Source organism: Hakea prostrata, chromosome 11 (genome assembly GCF_041222555.1).
Source record: "Hakea prostrata isolate BN-2017 chromosome 11, UWA_Hpros_2, whole genome shotgun sequence".
Classification (NCBI taxonomy): Eukaryota; Viridiplantae; Streptophyta; class Magnoliopsida; order Proteales; family Proteaceae; genus Hakea; species Hakea prostrata.
Window position 1 is genome coordinate 15,124,950 of NC_142610.1, and position 15,862 is coordinate 15,140,811.

Genomic DNA, 15,862 nt, shown 5'->3' on the forward strand with positions numbered 1-15,862 from the left:
GTAACCCTGCATGTATATTCCATCTATGCATAAACACAAAAACCATCTGTAAATAACCACCAGGAATTGAGCTTCCACCCAGTGGAAAAGTCACGCATTGCATTGCCGAAAAATTGTGAAGGGTAAGGAGTGAGCTACTATGGATGGGAGAGATTGCCAAAGGTAGGAAACAATTGCCTTTTAGATGTTTTGAAAACAATTTTCATGTCTAATCAAAATCAAACTCAATCTACACTAGTTTTCTTTTAGAACTGCCAAGGATCCTGAAGAAAACCAGTCAGAAATTTCATCAAGCACTTGGAATACTGAATCCATTTTGTGAATGAATTAAACTGAGGACCAGGGCATTTTCTTTTTCCCGATAATACCCTGAAATCATACCAGATGGAGAAGAGTTAAGAGACGATGGCAGACCTTTACGTCTCTGACTTCGAAAGTAAAACTTATCCCAAGGAATTCAATCCTGAATGGAACGAACAAAACGTCGCAGCCATGTAAGGATTGAACCATTTGGACTCATTATTGGCTCCTACCTTCGTTTGACGGCAGCCCAAAAGCCTTCCGAACGCAGAAGACTCCAGTGTGATGGAAGCTCGGCAAAGCTTCTTGTTTTCACCCCGTCTCCTCTACCTCCAGCTGTAGAGCAGCTACTAACTGTTTAGGGTCTGTCTTGAAAGACATAAGATAGTTGATGCAGCTTTGGTTTCCGAGACGAATCGGGTAATCGCAAAAGCTCATTGTTTTCATTTGTTTTCCATCTTCCCTCCTCATTTGACTTATGGGTTTCTACTTTCTGACTCCTTTTCTTCCCTCAGAATTAAGATGGTGGAGTTTGAGTTTGTCAATCAGAAGCAGTTTATATGATGTGAAGCACGAGAGAGGATGGTGGTAATTTCAGCTGGAACAACTGGATTCAAGTCCAAGCCTGTGTTATATTATACAGCAAGAAGCCCCTGCTACACCATGATTGAGATTTTTCTTGTTACATGTGTTACCTCGAGTTACTAGTTCATATTGGTTGTTGAAGGTTCTCCTTTCCCAGTACTTTGGATTTCATTTAATTTTGAAGCATGAACCAAGATTAATTTTCACTTAAGAGAGTCTAAAATTTGAGGTGGAATGTATGCTCTTGAGATCTGTAAGTACCAATGGATGTGCTTTTGCAAGTTTGGGCTTTGTCTATTTTTATGTACCACAATTGTTCTTGAACTAATTATTCAGGTTTTTCAGATACTGTATCCAACATGTATTATAGTTGTGCATATGGAACATATTGTATGTATTCCTATCTGTGAATGCAATCCATCACCTATTTGTTTGATCTTAAGATTTATCAAGCCATTTATCCAGTATGTTTTATTCATTGCGGTTTTGAAATTTGTGAATTTTCAGCATCATTGAATTTCTGATTGCTTCTTCATCACAACTTTTGCAGTTCCCTGGAAAACAAATTAAGACTGACTCTGGCATAAAGATGTGGATTCATATCTGAAAACAGCTCAGTCATGCAAAATATGCTGAAGGTTATGACTCACTGTATTAGGTATATCATGTAGCTATGGTAGAGGGGGAAAAAGTAACTTAGAGATTGGTACCCAGCATTGAAGTTAGCTTGATTTAATTGTAGAAATACATTTTTTTTTTGGATGAATAAATAATTATATTAAAAACAACTAGCAATATACAAGCACAAAAGGAGCAAGGAGCTCAAGAGCAAAGAACAGAGACCCCAGAGACTAACAGTTAACCTATATCTGGGGTGGAAAAGGAAGAGCTGAGACCCCAGAAGCTAACAATAAACCTATTTCTGGGAGAGTCAAACACCGGGGGATGGGGGATGGACATCACTCTAGATGATACATCAAAGTAGATGGCACTCCAAATCAAGTCAATAGAGCGAGATTTGGAAGTCCATCTTCTAATGTTTCGCTCCCACCAGAGATGATGGATGGTGGCACTGAAAACTAACTTGCCAATGCGATCGCAAATAGTTTGACCAGCAAAATTTCTCAAGAACCATGACCAACCCCGAGCAAAACCATGAGAACGTCTCGAGCGGGGCCAGATGGATGCAATGGCTCTGATCCAGAGGGACCGGGAAAGGGGGCAGGAGAAAAAAAGGTGGTCAATGTCCTCTGAAGCGTTCCAACAAAGAGAACAATTTGGGGTGGCTTGGATATGGCGGCTAATAAGGAATGATTGGGTAGGAAGGGCAAGGTTTAGGGCTCTCCATAGGGTAAGGGAATGGCGGGGAATGTTACCTTTGAACCAAACCAACCGGGACCAAGGGACATGGTCGTGGTGTGGGCGAAGCAGGTTCCAGGCAGAGGCTGTGGTAAAAGACTTAGTGGTGGAAGGGGACCAAATGGTGGCGTCACACGACTGACTAAGGATGGGGGGGAGGGCATTCCAAACAGGAGCTAGACTAGGGTGGGGAAGAGGGGACCATGACCCATTGGAAATGAAGGCATCAAGGGTGGCCGATTTGGGGATACGAGTCTCATAGACAGTGCGAGGGCCGAGGAGAGAATAGAGAACGCCCAACGGATGCCAGGGGTCGAGCCAAAAGAGGATGGAATTTCCAAGCGAGATTTGGATTGAAAATGCTGTGAGAGCTTGGGGACGGAGGAGAAGGATCTTCCTCCAAATCCAGGACGGATTGGAGGGACATGAAACTGTCCAAAAGGAGTCCTGCTTGAGAAGGTAAGAGTATACCCACGAGACCCAAATAGAGTCCTGCTTAGATACAATCTTCCAAATGAGTTTCAAAAGACAGGCCATATTAACATCGAGAATGCGGCGGATCCCGAGGCCTCCCTCAGATTTGGGACGACAAACAGAGTCCCAAGCGATGGGGTGGAGGAATCGAGAAGATTCTTGGCCTTTCCAAAGGAATGCACCGAAGAGGGATTCCATGGAATGGATAATGGATTTCGGGATAGAGAAAATACCGCTCCAGTACAGGTATGAAGATTGGAGAACGGATTGGATGAGCACGACTCGACCCGCAAAGGATAAAAGCTTTCCTTTCCAAAGTTGAAGCTTTTTCCTAATATGGTCAAGCATAGGAGCACAGTGGTGGCGGGGGAGCCTACCAGGGATGAGGGGGAGGCCAAGATAGGTCACCGGGAGGGAGCCAGGGCTAAATCCAGAGAGCTGAAGGAGGGAAGCCCGAGTGGAGTCCGAGACTCCAGAGAGGAAAATAGTAGATTTGCTGAGATTGACACGGAGGCCAGAGAGAGATTCGAAGGAGGAAAGAGAGGAGACAATGGTGGAGATAGATTGGTGGTCAGCCTTGGAGAATATCATAAGGTCGTCCGCAAAGGCAAGATGAGTAAGATTTGAGGATCTGCACTTAGGGATGGGAGAGATTAGGTGCAGGTCCGTGTTAGATTGAAGGGTGCGGGAGAGAACCTCAAGGGCAAGGGAGAAAAGATAGGGGGAGAGAGGGCAACCTTGGCGGATTCCCACTCTTGAAGGGAAATAGCCAGCAGGGGAACCATTGGTGATGATGGAGAAAAGGGGGGAAGAGATGCAAATCTCAATCCAATGGACAAAAGTCGGAGGGAATCTCATAGCAAAAAGGACCTCGCTAATGAAATCCCAACGGATAGAATCGAAGGCCTTATGGAGATCAACTTTCAGGAGAGCGGCCGGAGAGTGGGACGACCTGTCGAAGCCCCGGACAATTTCAGCACAGAGGAGAATATTATCCGAGATACTACGACCTGAAATGAATGCAGATTGGTTAGAACTCACCAGAGACGGGATGACCTTCTTAATTCGGTTAGCAAGAATCTTTGAGATGAATTTGTAAATGACATTGCAGAGAGAGATGGGGCGAAAATCAGTGAGGGAGGAAGCCCCAGGCTTTTTGGGAATGAGACAAATAAAAGTTTGGTTAATGGAGGAAAGCTGAGAAGGATTGAAGAAGAAGCTGCGGATGGCAAGGACTAGGTCGTTCACGATGAAATCCCAGGTAGACAGAAAGAATCCCATACTAAAACCATCAGGGCCAGGGGCACGGTTGGCTTTGTGGGAGCGGACGGCAGAGATGATTTCATCGGGGGAGGGGATGGATCGGAGAAAAACTTGGTCTTGAGGAGAGCACATGAGTTTCCCTCCGCATTGTAGAAATACATTATATCTTAAGCACATGAGTTTCCACTGCTTAGACTGGTCAGCTAAAATTCAAATTTTACAAACAGTAAAGGTGGGCTGGAGAGACTTGTCCAGTCACAAGAAGTACATAATATATTAAGTAGAGTGGATCTTAGGCAGATAAATTTGTTTTAAGACTATTAAAACTACTAAAACCTTAATTTCTGCCTGTTTATTGAATCGGTTTGGAGTCCTGGCCACTTGATGCTCTCTATGCTACCATTCTTTCTTACTTTCTTGCTTGCTTTCCTCCTTTTTTATTTATTTATTTATTTTCCTTGGGTTAAAGTTAGTTCACTCTGGAGATTTCATGGAATTAGCTTCTTCTTCTCCCTCTCTTTTTTCCCCCTTCTCTTACTTGACTATTTCATATTCATTGATTATTCTGGTATGATTCTCTTCAGCTTTGCATCAGAGACTCACTTTTTCTGTTGAAGAGAGTTGAGCTGAAGATGAGCCGGTTGGATTATCCATTGAAGAAGGCTAAAACAGTTGTCTTCAAAGGAAATCTTCCATAAAAAAAGCTTCCAAGGATTGAGGGTGTGAGGGTTGAGTATGTGTGCTTTGTTTTAGGGGGGGAAGGGGCATTGCTATTCCACTCAGTCCTGCACATACACCCGCACATACATGCTCCAGGTTGCCACCACATCCTTTGAGAACCATAGAAGCTGTAGGGCTGACCCCAAGGGGGAAAGGGGATTCAAGCTTAGGGCGCATGTCAATATAGGTACCCTCCCTTGCCAACTGAGCTACACCCTAGGGATTAATCTTACTAGAAATGGAGCACCTAATGGTTCTAACTGTAAATTCCTCTAATTGGGCTTTTATTTCCTCCTAACACTGAGACATGGATATCTAAGTTCCTGTACTTACTGTTCCAGTCTTCTATTTCCTCATATGGAGTTTGGATTAATCAAGAACAGAGTAGTCATGAGGTGAAGTGGAAGAAAGCAGGTGGTAGGGAAACTTAGAAGAAGTGGATTCAAGTCCAGCCCTGGTTGGCCTGAGTCTGAGTCCTTCCTTAATTTGTTTCCGTAGTCCAGATTGCGAGGGTTATTGAACTGCTGAAGGTTTTCCTTTCTTAGTATTTTCGCTTCGTTGTTGAAGCATGAACCAGGAGTAATATTCAGTAAACCTAGTCTGCATTTTGAATGAATTTACTGCACTTGAAATCATTGGGTAAGCATGGATATATCCTTTTTCTATTTTCAGTGATTATAAATTTTATGTACAACTACAAGAATTATCTGTGTAGATAGATTATCTATGTATTTCCTATTTTACGAATTTTGCCCGTGAGATTTATGAATCTAACTATTTGAGTAAGAATTGTTTTAAATTTGCAAATTGGCGCTGTTTTACATGACTTGTCATTGAGAATAAAGCTACTGTGATGAGGATACTTTTCCACAGTATCTGGATAGAAAGTATACTGAAGCACTTACAAAGAAAATGAAATGAAATAAAATAATTCTTTTATCCACTGCATTCGATAAACCCTTCCTTTTTCGAGGGGGTGGCAGAGGGCGGTTGTGTATTTGTTCCAAAATTTTAGCACTAATAGGCATTATGAATAGAATATAGGGAGAACATCTTTAGATTAACATTTCTTAAGGTCACAGAAAGTGTGATTTTGGCAAGGAAGACCTTAAAGGAATGCTCAAGTATCCATCAGTGTAGCTTCTTTAAAAGATTCTTATAGAAAGTGAGGAGACAAAGGAGTAGCTTCAGAAGAGAAGGATATATGCTTCTTGCTCTTTGATTTCTTGGCCCATCACCTTTTTCAAAGCTTCAAAGGGGTCTTCTTCACTTTTCTTATTTCTATTACTTGAATGCTTTGAAGGCAACTTGTTTATTCCTATTGCCTTTCTGGTGTTTGAAACCTGCGGCTAATACCCTTGTGTGAAAAAGACCTAAATCATTTGAGATTGTGGGACACTGCACTCATACTGATTGGCTAAAATACAAATTTAAGAACCATAAAGAGAGGGGCTTTGGGGCCTGTTCTAAGAAACTAGCTAATAAAGAGATCTTCTTTATCTTCAGTTTCAAGAAAGTAGTGAAATTCTTATGAACCATGAGTGTATTTAGCTGAAGGCTCATCCATCATGGAGAGTTGAATTACTTCCCCAAGTACAGCATTACATAAATAAATCTGTGTAGCAGAACTGCACTGTATTAGCAATCATTTTTTTATTTTGGATTTTGATGTTCTGAAGTATATAAAATCTGAAGGCGTAAGCTGGACGCTGGGATACTTGAGTGATTAATTGAGCACTAATTGAGTGCTCTCTGGACCTATTCTGAACCAAATGAATATGACTCAGCAGAGCACTGAACCATCAACACAATAGCCTAGCAATACACTTTTTTTTTTTCTTTTCTGAAGTATTTGTCGCTTAGATAGTGAATTTTATCTGTTACCCCTTCTAGTCAAAATTCCTACAATGTGAATCCCCAGTACCAGATGAGAAGACATTGCTTGCTACTGCAAATCATTCATTGATACACAAATGAAGGTCGGTCAGCAGAACTATCAGTCACAAAGGTTCCCTAGGGTATTTGTATCTTAAGAATCAATATTTTAAACATTGCTTTGATTTATTATTGCATTTTTGGGGTTTATGTGATCTCCCACTAGGAGTCTAATGCACACTTCCTAAATCTTTTCAAGCATTATCAAGAACAGGACACATTGGAAAGGAAAAACAAGTTGTAGAATTCAAACTTTTGCACTGTATAGTAAACGGGACAAGTAGTAATAAAACTAAAGTTCATTATTACATTAGAGCATAGACAAGAAACTGTTACACATAGCCATTGAACAACTCCAGATGCAATCGTTAATAGTGCTTGCCACTGGGAGTTTCTATTCAAGATACTAATGGAGGCGGGCTTGGAATATTTTACTCCAAGAACAATCTGTAAAAAGCGTTGTCTCAGAGATCCGCTCCTGTTGGTTAACTACTGTAGTAAATGCAGAAAAAAGGTAGGATAATCCAATGGCAACCCCTATTCAGGGCTACCCTCATATGACAATCACCAAGTTGTCCTCTTGTAACCATAGGCCACTTAGCTCTCCCAGACTTCCATCTCCACTGCTTTGTCTACATATTGGATTGGGGTTCCAAGCTTCAGCCCCTGCATTGATGAGCCAAACATGATCTTTAAAAGATAGTTCTACTAGAAAATTTTGCATATAGTGTCTTGTTTTCTTAATTTGTATATAGTGTCGCACCATTGATGAACTGGTCTTCATTTCTCTGTGAATCAGTTGAGTTGAAGCTATGATATGTTCTGTCCTCATCTCCATAGAAGTTCATGTAGTTTATGGGTCCTGAATAAGGTGACATACAGCTCATTCGACTAAGATCATCTGCAAGATCAACTTCCTCCATGAAATTAGAGTAGGATGACGTGGGAGAGATTTCCACAGAATCAGAATGTTGCCATGAAGATGCTGGGTTGAGATACCCATGTTGATGAAAATATTCAGATCCAACACGTTGACCATGTGGATAATCCTGTGACAAGTCCTGGACCAGTTAGAGAGAAATACTTCAAAACCCAATTCATCTTAAAGATGAAAATAATGTATCACACTAAACCTGAGCTATCTAACTTAGACCTGTAAGTCCTATGTTATTGTCTATCAATATACTTACCTTTGAAGAGTCCAGAATTAGATGTGGTGAGACCCAAAAGTCTCTTACTTCACTCTTGTTTGGTATCTGCTCAAAGTCTGGCGCCCTAGTAATTTCAAATGGGGAAGTAACAGGGCTTGAATAGGTACTTCCATTATGTAGGTTAGAAGCTTGAGATGAACTTTCACCAGGATAGCTTAAGAGCTCAGTTGATGCCATGGAGTTTCCTCTTGCAGAAGTGACACCTGCCCTTCTGGTTTTGGGTCCTCCATAGTGATCACTCATCTTTAGTCCATTATCGTTCTTCTTCACTACACGACACAAGGAAAAAGCTCCCTGGAGAGAATTTCGATGACCAAATACTGTCAGAGCTGAAACTCAATGTTAAACACTTGAAGCTATTCCATAACATGAGATTGTCAAATATACCTTAAAACCAGATGATCCTTGACAAAGATCATCAAAAAGGCGGTATTCGTGCATCAACCAGTCCGTCCGATCCCCTAATGGTGCTCGTCCACGATAGAACACTAATGTCTTTCGAAACCCAGATACACCAGATTGACATACTACTTTCCGGTCCTTCCCAGTGGCTTTCCAGTAGCCAGCTCCGGTGGCTCTATTTGAACGTGAACCATTTGGATATTTACGATCCCTAGGACAAAAGAAGAACCATTCCATATCCCGTTTTGGGAGGAATGATTTGTCTGCAATCCACAATTAACAATTCAAATTTCATTAAATTTCTCAAAAATCTTAACAAAAGCAAACAGGAAGTTAAATTTTATTCCTTTTCCCTTTCTTGGGGATCTATCTTTATGGAAAAATGAAAAGAAACCCCAGTAGAACCACCTTTTAAAAGAAAAAGTGTCATACCCTACAAAAATGATTCTACTAGTGACACAAGTTGTAGAGAAGAACAAAACTGCAAGAATATACTTCTTTTAACACACTTAGCAGAGCCATGTCATGGAAACTAAAATTAGTGGATAGAGATAGTGCAGAATCTTGGATAAGGTCTATGATGGTTCTAGATAAGGAGCTCCATAGGCTGTCTGAATTATGGTTTCCTTCGCCTGGGTAATTCTAGACTTCTAGTTACCTGGAAAATCTGTTCCCAGAAAATTTCTTCTTGATGATCTCAGAGTTTGATATACTTATTTGTGTGTTTTATGCGTAGTCCTACTGCCATTTTATTAAAGGATTGTTAATGTCTGAAACTGTTTTCTGTTATTGAGGAGAAAATTTAGTGTAGAATCTAAAGCTTATATTCTTTGAAGAAACTAACTGCACCAAGTAGCTAAAAGGAATACTGTAAAGCATCATTAACAATTTATTGTACTTTCTCAACTATTAAAAAGGTTCAAAGGGTACCTGGCAACTCCCATGGATCAAATTTATATAACTCGACCTCTGGGATTACTTCGAGTTCGATCTCAAGTCCTTCAGTCTTCCTCTTTAAGTAATACCCCACCAACTCCTCATCTGTCGGGTGGAACCGAAAACCAGGGGGAAGTGATGCTCCTGCCATTTCCAGTTCCCAGACTATCCAAATCTCCGAAAAGAAGTGAAAAAAGAACAAGGTAGCAGCAGCTAGAAGAACTGGAGTTTTAGAAAATGTTGAACTTACGTGCCAGTGCTGTACCTATTGAAGATTTGGAAGATCCAAAAATAAAAGCTTTTATCTACATAAGTGTAGAATTTTTTCTCAAGAACCGAATAGAAGTTCCATAGAATGCATCCCTTGTGCAACAGAGTCATTCTTTCCAAATTCAAGTTTGTTTCTTATACTAAGAAGCTCCCCCCCCAGTAAAACTCTGTGAGACCCAGAAACCAGAGTAGTGAAACAGAGTACCTGAAAATAACACTCAAAAAAACCCAATTAAAACTTCTAATATTGCAGGTTTTTTCAAATACCCAGAAGCCCAAAAGCAAACAAAATCTCATGAATTTTGAAATTTTGAATAGGTACAAGCTCTAAGATTGTTCTTGACAAGACCTTTTTGGGTATTAGAGAGAATGAAGGAGAAGCTGGGTAGAGTATAGCAGAGGAAGTTGTGAAGGTTATAAATAGAGGTGAAAGGGGGGCGTGGCAGTCCAAAATGGACACCGAAAGGTAGAGTACGCTTGTCTGAAGCAAACCCAAAATTCCAAAGACTCTGGCCTTCAAACCTGAAACCAGTTTCACACCATGTCCCCACTTCCCTCCAAATTATTTCTTACCGTTAATGGCAGGGGAAATGTCTTACAGTATTACTTCATGTCACCTTCACTTTCTGCTTTCTCCACGTCACTATGAGTAGGACAAAAACTTTTCTTAATTTTTTATAACTTTTAACATTTATGTGTTGCCAATGAGCAATGCCTCATTGGCCCACTATTATGTGTTCAAAGAAACACTGGAAAAGACATTCTTGTCTTTTTTTCAAAGGTAAACTAATGGATTGATTAGTGGATATATTATGATTATGAGTCTTTTTTTGGATGACTAATTTGCCCCTTTTTACACTAATTTCCATGGAAAAGGAAAGGGAGTGTCTATGGAAATGAGAAGTACTGAAAAGGATATAAAGGTAAGTTGACAGAAAAGGGTAGATTGGGTACTACATTTAAGGCTACCAGAGGTGAGTTTAGTATTGGTATGAAATGGAGTTGTTGAAAAGACACAGGAAAAGATAGTCTATTTGAACTCAAAATGTGAGAAAAACTGTAGGGGTTGGAGGTGTTCTTATAGGGAATTGGATTGACTAATCACTCTTGAAACCTTATCTCTTGTCTCTGTTAGTTTTCTGCTTTCGGCCCCTTTGTCTTTGGTGTGTGATGAATCAGTTAACCATAAAGCCTCATCACTGGAACCCTAAGAGTCTCTAGATCCAATGATGAAAGACCAATTTCTCATCACTGGATTGGGGTGACTCTTACATCCAATGATGAAAGATTCATATCTAATGGTCTCAAGTGCTTTAGCCTGCACTTTATGGCCTTTGGGTGATTGGGTTTCAATTACAGATGACTAGAAGAGAGGATTGAGGGTCTGTGGTGGGGCATGGAGAGCTTGAAGTGAAAGTGATTGGAAACTTGTTTGGGGAGAGACCTTTGGCTGCATATTAGCTTAGTTGGAAAAGGCACCTTCTGAAAAGCTAACCCAACTCTATTAAATTTAAAACAGAAGAGAGAGAGAGACAAAAGCAGCCAAAAGAGTCCATACTCAGCTTCAATTATTAATCATACCATGTCTCCTTGAATTATTTGTTGAGTTCTAAAAGATGAATGGCCACTATATAGACCACAGTGAAATCTCAAATGCTCATGAAACACGAGGAGAGTGACTTACTGTGGTGAAGACCAAATTTTCATCTTGAAAAATGTTTTTGAGATGTGTTTTTGAGCCTGAATATGCTTGGATGACTGTTTTTTGACGTTCGCCATCGTCGTAAGCAATGGGTCTTATTCAAAATTTCGAGTTCTCTGAAATAACTGGGTGTAGACACCAAAGTATTTGGAGCCCCCTTCTTACTTTTTCCAGCATTTTCTGGATATAGCAACATGTTGGTCATTTCTCCCTTGAAGTAAGATATACAGTCTCTCAACAGGTTGAAAAGGAGTAGAAAAAGAGCTAGGGTTCATATCCATTTTTATTCTTCATTGTGAAACAGCATCTCTTTGACCCCAAAAAAAAAGTGAAACAGCATCTCTACTAGGCTGTGGACTTAGCTTTGTGTGTACTTTTACTTTACTATGGTTTCTAATGTATCCAAGACTCCATAACCCTTTTGATACACCTTCAAATTTTAAAATTTTCTTATCAAAACTTCTAAAGAATGAATTGAAAATAAGAACTAAATGAGATAGATTCTCCATGAGATGAACTCTAGAATACAAAAGAGTAGCTAACCTAGGAATGCATGTCAACTTAGATTTTAATGCAGTTCCTTTACTCAGTTCTTCAATGGTTACTTCATTGATTGTTATGTTGAATCTAAATTTGGTTAATGCTATTTAGTTCTTGTTTAGTGATGATATAAGAGACAAGATAAAGAAGAAGTTTAAAGATGAAAATATACCATTACTTTTACACCTTCAATATTGAGCATTGTAAACTTGCAGCAAAAAGAACCTGTTGGATACAAAGAAGATGGGAAGAATAAAAATACAATAGCTCCGTCAAAAGGAGGAGTCAATTTAGAGAAAATCACGTAGAGGTCTCACTCTCACAAGGGAGTTTTGATTATCTTGCTGATAAAACCCTAATTCTCCTAAAAAGTAATGGTGTTTCATGTTTTTTTATGAGATTCAAAATATTCCTTCTACCCTTGTAAAGAATTTTAATAAAGTATTAATATTTATTTTTATAATATTATGAAGAGTAAATTGCATCGACACCTCAAAATAGGGGTCTTAAATACTAAGACTCCACTTTATGTTTGAAAAACATGGATACCCCAAGATTGAATTTTCATTGAACACATTAGCCTAATTTGTCACTAAAACTATTAAATCACTATTTATTTTCTTTCAATTTCAAAAATATTCCTATCAAAATATGAAGGGGAAAAAAACTTTGATTTAATGGTTTAAATAAAAAAGAAAGTTTATGATCTCAAATTAACCTAAAAAAATATGGGTGGTGATATTCTGAGGTGTTGGTGAAAATGAAAACTAGTTTCACCTTAATAATAGTAGGTGTAATGTAAAAAGTTATATGATTTTATGTGAATTTGTTGTCGTATATTTGAATAATTATATTAATTGTTGCTTTTTAATCAATAATCCATTGTCGTCCAGTGGTTAGGATATCTGGCTTTCACCCAGGAGACCCGGGTTCAATTCCCGGCAATGGAATTTGATTATTTTTCCGTTTTCCCGCTCTGCCGCTTTGCCTTGTTTCTAGGTTTTTTTTTTTCACCGGCAAAATATCTTACTTTTTGAGCAGAGGATATGGTTTTCTGAAACAGAGCACTCCTCTCGTGAACAGAGAACAATGGCTGCTAGCATCTCAAATGTTATGGATTTTCATTTCACCATGACATATTCATTCGATTCAAAGAAACCCTTTTCCCTCTCCTCACCTTCCAGACAACTACCCACTAAAAGATTCACCATTTTCTGCGTCTCCTCCACTCCCCCCAAATCTACTCCTGAAACTGATTCAGAAGCAAAACCTCCTTCCTTATCTGACCAACTCAAGCCCCTCTCCTCCAATCTTCTCTCTGAATCCAAGAAAAATAAACAACCCCAACTATATTCCAAGCCCAATTCCACTTGGGTTAATCCCTCTAGGCCTAAACGCGCTGTCCTCTCCCTTCAACGCCATAAACGTTCTTCTGGCTCTTACAACCCTCAACTCAGAGATCTTTTGCAGTTTTCTCGCAAAATTAAGGACTGTGAACCTTCTGAAACTGCCTTATCTGCTGTTCTCCAAGAGATTCCCCACCCACCCACTCGAGATAACGCTCTTACAGTTCTCAACAGCTTGAGGCCATGGCAGAAAACCCTATTTTTCTTCAATTGGCTTAAGACCCAGAACCTTTTTCCCCTTGAAACCATCTTTTACAATGTTACCATGAAGTCTTTGAGGTTTGGGAGGGAGTTTCAGCTCATTGAAGATCTTGCCCAAGAGATGATCGACACTGGGGTTGAGTTGGATAATATCACTTACTCCACAATCATCACTTGCGCCAAGAGATGCAATCGCTTGGAGAAGGCGGTGGATTGGTTTGAGAGGATGTACAAGACAGGATTAATGCCTGATGAAGTTACGTATTCTGCTATTTTAGATGTTTATGCCAAGGTGGGGAAGGTTGAAGAGGTGTTGACATTGTATGAGAGAGGAAGAGCTAGTGGATGGAAGCCTGACCCAGTTGCTTTCTCTGTTTTGGCAAGGATGTTTGGTGAAGCAGGTGACTATGATGGCATCAGATATGTCCTGCAAGAAATGAAATCAGTTGGGGTTCAACCCAATTTAGTTGTTTACAATACTTTGCTTGAAGCAATGGGTAAGGCTGGAAAGCCTGGTCTGGCTAGAAGCCTCTTTGAGGAGATGGTCGCATCTGGTCTCACCCCTAATGAGAAAACACTAACTGCCCTTATAAAGATTTATGGGAAGGCAAGATGGAGTCATGATGCTTTGCGGCTCTGGGAGTCCATGAAATCAAACAACTGGCCTATGGATTTCATTCTCTACAACACATTATTGAGCATGTGTGCTGATCTGGGATTAGAAAACGAAGCTGAGAAGCTATTTGAAGATATGAAGCAGTCCAAAGAGTGTCGGCCAGATAGTTGGAGCTACACTGCAATGCTTAACATATATGGCAGTGGGGGGAAAGTTGAGAAGGCACTTAAGTTGTTTGAAGAAATGTCCGAGTCAGGTGGTAACCTCAATGTGATGGGTTGCACTTGTTTGATCCAGTGCTTGGGAAGAGCCAAGAAGATCGATAATCTGGTGAAGGTGTTCACTGTATCTGTTGAGAGAGGGATTAAGCCAGACGATCGGCTTTGTGGTTGTTTGCTGTCTGTGTTGTCCTTCTGTGAGAAAGATGACGAAGTAGACAAGGTCCTTGCTTGTTTAGAAAAGGCCAATCCCAAGCTAGTTGCATTCGTTAAACTGGTGGAAGATGAGGAACCTAGCTTTGATGACATCAAAGAGGAACTCAGGGGTATACTCAATGATGCTGTAGTAGAAGCCCGTAGACCTTTCATTAATTGCTTGATCGATATCTGTCGAAGCCAGAATCTCCATGAAAGAGCTCATGAGCTGCTGTACTTAGGGTCCCTGTATGGGTTATACCCTGGTCTCCATAACAAGACTGCACGAGAGTGGTCTTTGAACCTTAGATCATTGTCAGTGGGTGCAGCTCACACTGCCTTTGAAGAGTGGATGGGGGCTGTATCTAAAGGGGTAGAGCGTGGGGAGAGCATGCCAGAACTATTTTCTGCCCACACTGGTGCTGGAACTCATAAGTTTTCTCAAGGATTGGCCTACGAATTTGAATCCCATTTGAAGAAACTTGCTGCACCATTCAAGAAAGCTGAGGATAAAGCTGGTTGTTTTGTGGCTACTCGGGAGGACCTGATATCATGGTTTGGTACCAGGGTTCCATCTGTTGCTTGTTAGTGCCTGGAACCACTGGCAACCAAGGCTTCTGCTACAGTGGTTGTAACAATAACTTGTACTAGTGTTTCAAGATAGCATATTACAAAGTTCAATTCATTTTAACTTGATATCCCAATTCGTATATCCCAGTGCCTTCTAACTATGAAGCATTGAGATAAATATACCTAAGAAAGAAAGAATTGAAAAATACTATGAGACATGAAATGACACAGTTTTTTCTGTACATGTCGAAACGGTGTTGCAACTTGCAAGTGAGTCCGGTTCCTCTACACTCGAGGATCCTGATTAGTTGCAAGCAATGTCAGCCATGGATGTCGTCGGCAATGGCATTTGGACTAGGAATTATGGTTAATGCCGGTGGGAGCCCTTGTTTTTTCTGAGATATAGAACTTGTTTGGGTAAATTTTCAGGAGGTTGGATTGCTTAAAAGACGATATATTTCTTGCAGTTTTGGCTCTTCATTATGCAATTTCTGATGGGCATTCTGAGACAGAAGTCGTAATATAACAGATACTGTACCTGCATTTTAAAACACCCAAAAATGTATATCCAATGCTAATGAAGTACAGTTGAATCGAGTCTTTATCTTGGTCAAATGGCCACCATTTCCATTGACTCTGTTTGAGATGCAGTCTCAAATTGAGGCCCAACAGTCAAACTGAGATTCTGTTTTGGTTCCAGTCCAGCTTAGATTGGGATTCTTACTAGGTTTGCTAACCATACTGTCAATCTACGCATTTCATATGTAAAATTCCTGTGTTAGTTTTCTTCACTGTTTGCATTTGACACTTCTTTCCAGAAAGCAGCAGCAGAACAGAGCACAAGTAGAAGATACAAGAAACCATATTGAAATTTTAAATTCTTTTTTATCTGCGGCAGGATTCCACCTATAAGATTATAAATGCTCATTTTGAACAGGGGAGTGCTTATAGCCGGCAAG

At 40.1% G+C, this 15,862-nt stretch overlaps 2 protein-coding genes and 1 non-coding gene across 4 annotated transcripts; 2 read left to right on the forward strand and 1 right to left on the reverse strand.

The window, feature by feature from the left end:
- Positions 1-6,869: 6,869 nt before the first annotated feature.
- LOC149000340 (NAC domain-containing protein 71-like) lies at positions 6,870-9,955 on the reverse strand. 2 transcript variants are annotated; one of them, XM_089139285.1, is made up of 5 exons: positions 9,180-9,955; positions 8,235-8,512; positions 7,827-8,141; positions 7,400-7,697; positions 6,870-7,302 (listed from the first exon to the last, which is right to left on the reverse strand). In XM_089139285.1, the coding sequence occupies exons 1-5, from the start codon at positions 9,334-9,336 to the stop codon at positions 7,190-7,192; spliced, it is 1,161 nt and encodes a 386-aa protein (XP_088995411.1). In that variant the 5' UTR covers positions 9,337-9,955; the 3' UTR covers positions 6,870-7,189. The 2 variants fall into 2 exon arrangements, with proteins under 2 accessions (XP_088995411.1, XP_088995412.1); XM_089139286.1 differs by having other exon boundaries at positions 7,400-7,685; positions 9,180-9,954.
- Positions 9,956-12,575: 2,620 nt separating this feature from the next.
- Positions 12,576-12,647, forward strand: TRNAE-UUC (transfer RNA glutamic acid (anticodon UUC)). The gene has a single exon. It is a non-coding gene; the product is annotated as a tRNA-Glu (tRNA).
- A 75-nt stretch (positions 12,648-12,722) lies between these two features.
- LOC149000342 (pentatricopeptide (PPR) repeat-containing protein) lies at positions 12,723-15,067 on the forward strand. The gene has a single exon (XM_089139287.1). The coding sequence runs from the start codon at positions 12,787-12,789 to the stop codon at positions 14,920-14,922; it is 2,136 nt and encodes a 711-aa protein (XP_088995413.1). The 5' UTR covers positions 12,723-12,786; the 3' UTR covers positions 14,923-15,067.
- Positions 15,068-15,862: the final 795 nt, after the last annotated feature.

Excerpts from the sequence above, each read along its gene's own strand:
- LOC149000340 (XM_089139285.1), bottom strand. The coding sequence starts at position 9,336 with ATGGCAGGAGCATCACTTCCCCCTGGTTTTCGGTTCCACCCGACAGAT. Across the intron at positions 8,142-8,234 it reads AAGGATCATCTGGTTTTAAG|GGAGCTTTTTCCTTGTGTCG; the intron begins GTATATTTGACA and ends AATTCTCTCCAG. Across the intron at positions 7,698-7,826 it reads TAATTCTGGACTCTTCAAAG|GACTTGTCACAGGATTATCC; the intron begins GTAAGTATATTG and ends TAACTGGTCCAG.
- LOC149000342 (XM_089139287.1), top strand. The coding sequence starts at position 12,787 with ATGGCTGCTAGCATCTCAAATGTTATGGATTTTCATTTCACCATGACA.